Below are 9387 nucleotides of genomic sequence, written 5' to 3'. Positions count from 1 at the left end.
ACACCATGTCCGAGCACAAGATGAAATAAACGTTAACATGTAAGTGTGTTCTGAATTCCTAAAGTTTTTACCTCCTCCAGTGGAACTTCTTTATCCTGATTCAAATCCATGGACTGGAAGATCTCAGTGGGTGTTTCACCCAGCCAAATGAACAAATAACCTTCAGGAACCCCCTTCTGTATGGAAATGAGCTCCAGCTCGAAGCGCAGAACAGCACTGCCGGGAACGTTCTTCGCTAAAACACAGGAGAAAGAGAATTTAAAATGAGCAATAAAATCGTTTGCAACCCGAGTTGGTACGTAAGAGCGCTGTGCCACCTTTCTGTTTCCAAACATAGTGCTGAGCGGTATGACGGTACATTCGGTATACCGGTTTTGATTCCTCGTACTGTATGGATTTTTCCAATACCGCCATACCGCAGCATAGTTCATTTCAACAGCTGTAGGCTTCAGTAGGCAGCAAATCATATAATATTGTTCGCCACTTAATTAAATAATTAAAACACTGGATTCCAGGTTTGTCTTACCAGGGTAAAAATACTAAACCAACGTTATAAGTGAACTGAAAGTGGAGAGATTTAAAGTCGTCCACTTCTCTACAACAGACCAGTGGTCAAGTTGTACAATAAAGTTTATAAATGTGGTTTTATTAGTTAAAGAGAGAGCTAGCGGTAATTGTACAATACTTAAGTATTCAATAAACAATAAAAATTGTATTTCGTGCACCTGTTTCACTCATACTGATTCCATCATTTATTGTGTCATTTTGTGGGGCCGAGCAAAGCTTACAGCACCCAAAACCTTATATTATTATATACATGCTACTTATGACAGTAAAATCAGCTGCAGAAATATAAAAAGTCCCAGTAATACAAAACAACATATCGTGATATAAGGTCAGAATCTTAAAAAATACCGTGATGCACAATTTGGGTCATACTGCCCAGCCCTACCAAATAGTAAACACGGTCGTCTCTCACCTCCTTTCTCTCCGTGTCCGAGGTGCGGCGGCACGACGACGATCCTCTTTTCGCCCGAGCACATCCCCCTCAGTCCTTCGTCCAACCCGTCGATCACTTTATCTCCTCCTAAAACCACGTCCTGAGGAGCAGCGTAATCACTCCTGATCCAACACAGCACAAAACAAACTCATTTTTAATCATCCATCCAGTTTTCTGTCTCTTATGCACCCGTCCATCCATCCGTCTAAATAAACGTAATCCGATAACCACCCGCCGTGAATTAGAAGCTGCTCAAACATGACTGACACTGTCCACAGTCGAGAGAGCTTTATCTGGACATGTTCCTAAATGCACTTAATTTGTCGTGGTATTTTATTACATTGGACCGTTTGGGTCTGCTGCACTACCTTGGCAGGAGACCACTGTGCAGTCAGACAGGCCCTATTTATGTGGGCACAGCCTTTGATCGAAATACAAACTGGGTAAGAAAGTTGCACTTTTAGTCATAGAAGCAAACATGTGACTTTATTTGAGTGTTAAGGGCCTTGCTCAAGGGCCCAACAGTGGCTGCATGTTTTATCAACAATAAAACTTCATGCTTTAAGGGTAGCTGTAGCCTAGTGGTTAAAGTACTGGACTAGAAATTAAAAGTGCTGGTTAAAGCCCCACCACTACCAGGTTGTCACTGTTGGGCCCTTGAGCAAGGCCCTTAACCCTCTATTAGACAGTATACTGTCACAGTACTGTTAAGGTTTTTTAGTATGTATAAAATATATTGCAGAACGAAGAAGATCAGAAAAAAAAAGTGATACAGAGGCTGATCACTAATGGTGCAGCAGGTGCAGCAGTGTTGTTGGGATTTTTAAATTCTCTACTGGAATTTTCTCAGTGGACACTATCTAATCACCGGGTGCTGGTGGCATTATATGTTTGACTGGTGCACTGTTCTCCTCCCAGCTTCATTGAGGTGTTTAAAAATCCCAACAACACTGCTGCACCTGATACACCCGCAGTGTGACGGAACGGTACGTAATGATATGAATGAAATACGCAGCACCAGAACAGTGTGACTGTGTCGAACACGGAGGCTGAAGCGAACTCACGATGTGAAGAGCAGCGTGCCGTCCATCAGCGTGCAGTTGTAGTGATAATGGATGAAATCGTTCAGCTCGCTCGTCTCGTTACACACCTCGGGTTTGGACACAACGTCCACCTGCACCGAGTCTTTCGGATTGTGGAAGTCGATCACGTGAATGTCGAACACCAGCACGGCTGAGCCGGGGATTTCCTTACCTGACAAAATATCACATTTAATATGTTTTAATTGTGATGTTTTTCTTTATTGATATTTAAATAATTTTAATGTAAGCAGACCCTGAAAAGAAAATCTGGGAAATTGTATTGTACCGTCTTTAAATTATTTTGGATGCTTGCTGACACAAGCAGAGATTCCATCCCTCTTATTTTTAAGATGTATTTGATCTATCAGAGCTAAAATTATTATTCTGTAATAAACTATACAGTAGGTCTGATGTCTGTGTAGTCGAGACAGTAGAGTTGCCATATATAGTGCTTATACTACAGTTCAGGAACCACTATCACATCACACTGGTGTTCACTGTTTATCCTTGGTGGCGTACCTGCTCCTTGTTGTCCATACGCAAGATGAGGGGGCATGGTGATCCTCCTCCTCTCGCCCATACACACCCCCTGCAGTCCTTTATCCATCCCTGAGATCACGTAACCCTGGCCGATGTACGTGTTGTATGTACTGTTACGCTTATAGCTGATAAAACACACACACACACAATTTATACGATATTTAAAGATGTAATTAATACTTCCTTATGACTCTAATTAATAATATAAACTCAGCAATGTCTTATTTACATTCTTTCTTAGTTGCAGTAAGAACTACATGAATAGATTCACATTGATTTTGACATTTATTTATTTAATCATTCATTTTCAGTGAATGCTTCATCCTGATCAGGACCGAGGTGGGTCTGGCATCACCCGGGATCACTGTACACAAGGCAGGAATACTCATTCACACCTAGAGCAGTATTTCAAACCCTTGAGTGGGTCACGAGCCAAAGAATTGGGACACAGAAAAAAATAATAAGCCCCAATTTGCCACAATTTTTATTAATTAAGTTTGTTTTATTGTTTTTTGACTTGATGCTTTGTTTGGGTTGCCTGGGTCATGGTAAAAATTCTGGACAAAATGAGGGTTGCTTGAAAACAAGTTTAAAAAAAACCCTGACCTAGAGGGTTTATGGAACATGGGAGTCTACCGAGGAAACCAACATGGGAACAAAATGCCACACTGGCTTACAGTGACCAGAGTTAAGGATTGAACCCATTTCCCTGAGACCCTGAAACCCTATTTTTTTTTATGTCAGTATATTTTTACGTATATGGTTTATACGAGCCCCGTTAGCTCACCTGTTATCAAAAGCTTCTCCGTTGAGGAAGGTGCCATTGTAGTGGTAGCGGATGTAATCTCCCGCTATGGATTTACGGCTGCAGTTGTCAGGAACTGTCTGAACTTCCACACTGATGTCGTCTTTAGGATTGTGTAGATCCACCAGCAGGAGTTTGTACACCAGCGTAGCGTGAGGAGGAATTTCTTTACCTAAATAAACACCACATTATACAGGAGAACATTTACAGTAAAGAGTTACCTTAATACCTTAATAAACATTAGTTTATTTATTCTGCCACATTAAACTGGTCAGGGACTCTGCAGACAAGGTGTAAATTCATAACAAGGTGACATCAGAGGGCACATTATAGGAACAGCAACGCCAGCAACCTCATCTACCCCCAACTGTTGCAACAGTCTCAAACAGTGGTGGTAGGTGGGGTCTGGAACTGTCAATGAGCCGTCCAGAAAGCTGACTTCATCTCAGCTTTTGCACTTTCTCACAGCCTTGACTTCCTGGCACTGACTGAGACATGGATCACCACCGAGAACTCAGCAACACCAGCAGCCTTATCCTCTGCCTACACCTTCTCTCATACACCGAGAGGATCTGGTAGGGGTGGAGGTACAGGTTTGCTCCTGACCAGGAAATGGCAATTCACTCCTGTGAATGTTTCTCACCTTAACATTTCATCTTTTGAATTTCATGCTATTACTGTTACTTTTCAGATTACTCTTCATATCATTGTCATTTACAGACCACCTGGCGCACTGGGAGACTTCATAGAAGAGCTGGATGTTCTTCTGAGTTTCTTCCCTTCAGATGGAACTCCTCTGACTCTTCTTGGTGACTTTAACCTCCCTACAGACAAACTTCAGTCCTCCTGTCTTCTTCCTCTTCTTTCGACCTCCTCTTTAACCACAGCCCTCCGACACACAAAGGAGGCAATCTTCTGGACCTGGTCTTCAGCCGTCCAGCTTCTGCTCTGGACCTCACTGTCACCGCACTTTACCTCTCCGACCATCATTTTGTGTCCTTCTCGCTCTATCTCCCAACCCTTTCTACTTCCAACCACACTTACACCCTTACAACACGCCCTAATCTTCACTCTTTATCTTCCTCCTCGCTGATCTCCAACATCCTAACTTCACTACCGACCCTGACAGGCTTGCTACCCTTCCACTCAACTCTGCTACCAATACTCTACTCTCTTCTCTTTCAACATCCCTCGATCAGCTCTGTCCTCCTACCCTCAAACGAGGAAAACCTTCTCACCCTGCTCCTTGGCTTTCAGATGCACTGCGCAGCAACAGAAGAGAATTAAGGGCAGCTGAGAGTAAGTGGAGGAAATCTAAGCTCAGTGTTGATCTTCACTCCTACCACGATCTGCTGTCCAGGTTCTCATCTGATGTGACTGCTGCAAAAACATCTTTTAACAAAGCCAAGCTTGAACAATCTGCTGCTGACCCACGTAAGCTTCATGCTATCTTTTCCTCTCTTCTAAACCCTCCTCCTCCTCCTCCTCCCCCATCTGCCTCTCTTACTGCTACTGACTTTGCAACATTCTTTCAGGACAAGATTAACAAAATCAATCAATCCTTCTCTCTGACTGACCCACTTTCAACTGACCCTCAACCCACCAACACACTCACCAGCTTCACCCCACTGACCATGGATGAGGTTGCACAGCAATCCCACCACATGCACACTCGACACTATACCATCCACCATCCTCAAATACCTCTCACAGGACCTAATCCCCTTCATCACACCCATCATCAACCACTCCCTGACATCAGGTGTTGTCCCTACTGCTTTTAAGAAGGCTCAGGTCATTCCCCTTCTAAAGAAACCTACACTAGACACTACAGACATTAACAACTACAGACCTGTCTCACTCCTCTCTTTTCTATCAAAGATTCTTGAACGTGCTGTCTATAACCAACTATCTGCCTTTCTCACTCAGAATGACCTCCACGATCCGTACCAGTCTGGCTTCAAGGCAGCGCATTCTACGGAAACAGCACTTGTAGCAGTTACTGAGAAGCTTCATGCAGCCAAAGCAGCCAAACTGTCATCGGTCCTCATTCTTCTTGACCTCTCTGCAGCCTTCGACACAGTGAATCACAGCATTCTCCTGTCCACTCTCTCCAACCTTGGAGTAACAGGTTCAGCATGGCAATGGATGGCCTCCTACCTCGAAGGGCGCTCCTACCAAGTGTCATGGAGGGGATCCATAACTCCCATGAACTCTCTCAATCAGTGTTTCTGAGGGCTCTGTACTTGGCCCACTTCTTTTCTCTATCTGCACCCGCTCTCTGGGTAAGGTCATAGCCTCCCATGGCTTCTCCTACCACTCCTATGCAGATGACACTCAGCTCATCACAAGTTTTAGCTCACATCTCAGCATGTCTGCGAGATATCTCACAATGGATGTCAGCTCATCATCAAAAACTCAATCCCAGCTGTTACTCATTATTCATGGAGATCAGTCTCCAACCCAGGACCTAGTCATTTCTCTTGATGACTCCCAGATCAGACCATCTGATAATGTAAGAAGCCTTGGTGTTGTCCTGGATAACCAGCTGACCTTTTCTCCTCATATAGCCAACATGACAAGATCGTGCTGGTTCCTCCTCTAAACCAACAGGAAGATTCGACCCACTCGGTACCGCGCAACCTCCGAGTCACTAGTCTTGCTCGACTTGATCCTCCACCTAGGACTAAAGGAAGACTCTTGCTGTCTTTAAAAAACTATTAAAAACCTTAATCACCTCTTTACTAAACACTTAAGTTGTTTACTATGGAAGCACTTCTGTAAGTCGCTCTGGATAAGAGCGTCTGCCAAATGCCACAAATGTAAATGCCGGCGCCTACTAAAACTATGATATTATTATGAGTGTAATTAGTAGATAGACAGACAGGCGGACAGGTAGACAGACAGGTAGATAGATATAGTAGATATAGAGCAGATTTAGCAAAAACTAAACATTGTAAAGTGCTCATGAGAATGAGGGATGGTTTAGTAGTCTATTATCTGGCAAATGGAAAACAATTTTATTTAGAATGGGATAATGTTGGTGGTATCTTGTTTGATTATTATTGTACTGGGATGCTGTGTTGTGCCACTGGTACAATAAATAAATTATGAAAATTATGTCCAACATTACCCAGACAGTACCCAGTGCAACAAGCTACAATTTCCAGAAAAGATCATCTTTGGGTGATGTTTCACACCTATTACCTAAAACAACTAAAGTGGGTTCTGGTGAAGTGCTAGAAATTTCTCCCAGGCCAGACAGCGAGCTTCTCTACATGGTGTAAAATCACAGGGGGCAGAAGAAGTAAACTCCTCCGTATTCATCACCATATTCATCAATATAAAAGGACAATAACCTGATTACTTTGTTATTAATAGCATTTTGCTGATGTTATTTTACTCATTACATTCACATAGTTATCAATTATCAAGTGACCCATATTTATTATTATTCATTTTTTTTGTTTATCTTTACATTTATCCTTTACTTTTATTATTGGAGCTATGCTATTGGAGTTTTAAGACCTATGATGGATTGAACTGGACTAGAAGTTTAAATTATTGTTATATCACACTAAAAGTCTGACCAGCTACAAGGCAAACTATGACTGTTTATCTGTATGTAAGAAGTTGGGTGTTGGATGGCAGTCTGATTATTATGTGCAGAGATTTCACAGCTGCATGTTGGCATGTGGGCTTGGTGTGTGATGAAAAACAATGAGAAAAAAAAGTTTTAATAAAATAAATAATTGTAGAGATTAAAAGTCTAAAATCCTTTCTATGATACTGTTAAACCTACGGTAAACAGTAGGTTAATCATTACACATAGATTTGAATGAACTGAACCGGTTGATAGCCCAAAATTCTACCCACAAGGCTACCACTGTTACTGGTATGAAGATATTTAACCTAAGCATGTGCCAGTGTTATGGTGTTACTCACAATGTTTAAATGGTTTTGACACAACACTGTCTGTAAAAATCCACCACTGGCTGATGTAAAAAAAACGGTTGACAACTTCACGTCATTAAAAATGGTGCTAGTCAGCGAGCCTCCCTCTCCAGCATGTGAGAGGTGCAAATGGAAAATTACTAAATTGGGAAAAATGTCAAACTGTCATGGTTGACATCACTACAGGGTTGCAGGTTCAGAATTTTCTAATTTATTTATGTGAGGATACTTTATTTGTAATATACATTTATTTATTGAATTTGGATTTATTTTATTTCAGGTTTTTTTTGGAAATGTGCAGCATTGTTTTGCATAGTTTGTTCATTATTTAGAGAAATAAAAGATAAGCACAAATACAGTTTATTTTATTTTTTAAAGAGAAATAATAAAAGGAAACTTCATAATTTGTCTTCAATTTCATTTTGTTTAAAAAATCGTATCGTGAATTGCATTGCATCATGGGTAGAGTGTATCGTTACAACCCTGTTTAAGAGGTAATGCTTAGGGCATTTAAGAGGCAGCTGTGGATCCTGCATTGGAGACTATTTTGGTTTCCCTTTGTCATGTCGGTTTGCTTCCTAGTTTAAGCTCTTGTCTAGTTCCTGTCCTTGTTATTTCTCGTTTGAAGTTCTTATCTCTGACATAGCCAATAAATGTTCATCTGATAAAACTAGTATGTTTAAGCTGGTTACTGTTTATCGACCCCCTGGTCCTTACTCAGAATTTCTTAACGAATTTGCCGATTTTCTTTCTAAATTAGTTTTAAAAAAGCTTTAATTGTTGGTGACTTTAATATTCATTATGAGGATAAATGTAATCCACTCAAAATTGCGTTTGACTCTATTTTAGAATCTTTAGGCATCACCCAAAATGTAACGGGACCCACTCACCGCTGTAAACACACCTTAGATTTAATACTTACTTATGGTATAAACATAAACAACCTGGAAATTGTACCACAGAATGACTTAATTTCTGATCACTCTCTACTAATTTATGAAGTGTCCCTGTCCAATAATATACAGCAACCACATCGTTTTAAATGTAAGCGCACTATTACATCTGCAACTGCAGCAGCATTCATAAACTGCCTACCAGAATTACCAAATATACCAGCATCAGAACCTAAAGAACTAGATCAGGCAACTCAAAACCTAGAGACCGTATTGCGTAACCTAGAGTGTGTCACTTGCCAATGTTAAGTCTGGACTCACTCTGAGCAGCACTGTTGAGAATAGTAATGATAATAGTAACAAGGTAATCCAACTAAATTCCTTTAATCCAATCTCCCAAAATGAACTGTGTTGATTAAATCATCAAAGTCATCATCGTGTATACTCAATCCTGTTCCAACTCGTCTACTTAAAGATTTACTCCCAGCTATTGTAGAGCCCCTGCTTACATTAATCAATGCATCCCTTAGCCTTGGGTACGTACCTAAATTGTTTAAAAGTGCTGTTATTAAACCCTTGATTAAAAAACCTAATCTTGATCCACATGTTCTAGCTAATTATAGACCAATTTCAAACCTTCCTTTTGTATCAAAGATATTAGAAAAAGTTGTTTCCAAACAGTTATGCTCTTATTTGAATGAAAATTGTACTGAAAAATTTCAATCAGGATTTAGACCCAACCATAGTACCGAAACCGCATTAATTAGAGTAGTTAACGAGTTGTTAATGTCTTCTGATAATGGATGTGTCTCTTTTCTTGTTCTATTAGATCTTAGTGCAGCGTTTGATACGGTCGATCAGAACATTTTACTGGAGAGGCTAGAAAATACAGTAGGTGTTAAAGGACTCGCACTCTCTTGGTTTCAATCATATTTGACTGACCGCTCGCAATTCGTTTATGTAAATAATAAATGCTCGGAAACTACAAAAGTAAAGTGTGGTGTTCCACAGGGGTCGGTACTGGGACCACTATTATTTACCCTCTATATGCTTCCACTAGGTGAAATTATTCATAAACATGGCATAAAATTTCACTGCTATGCAGATGACACA

At 40.8% G+C, this 9387-nt stretch overlaps 1 protein-coding gene across 1 annotated transcript; it reads right to left on the bottom strand.

The window, feature by feature from the left end:
• Positions 1-32: 32 nt before the first annotated feature.
• LOC134322115 (peptidyl-prolyl cis-trans isomerase FKBP10-like) lies at positions 33-5121 on the bottom strand. The gene is made up of 6 exons (XM_063003985.1): positions 5061-5121; positions 3410-3599; positions 2602-2747; positions 2065-2254; positions 980-1122; positions 33-235 (listed from the first exon to the last, which is right to left on the bottom strand). Exons 1-6 carry the CDS (start codon positions 5119-5121, stop codon positions 33-35), a joined length of 933 nt encoding a protein of 310 aa, XP_062860055.1.
• Between the last annotated feature and the right edge of the window lie 4266 nt (positions 5122-9387).

This window comes from Trichomycterus rosablanca, chromosome 10 (genome assembly GCF_030014385.1).
Source record: "Trichomycterus rosablanca isolate fTriRos1 chromosome 10, fTriRos1.hap1, whole genome shotgun sequence".
NCBI classification, from domain to species: Eukaryota; Metazoa; Chordata; class Actinopteri; order Siluriformes; family Trichomycteridae; genus Trichomycterus; species Trichomycterus rosablanca.
Note: the sequence above shows the minus strand (reverse complement) of the source record. Positions and strands in the feature narration are given on the sequence as shown.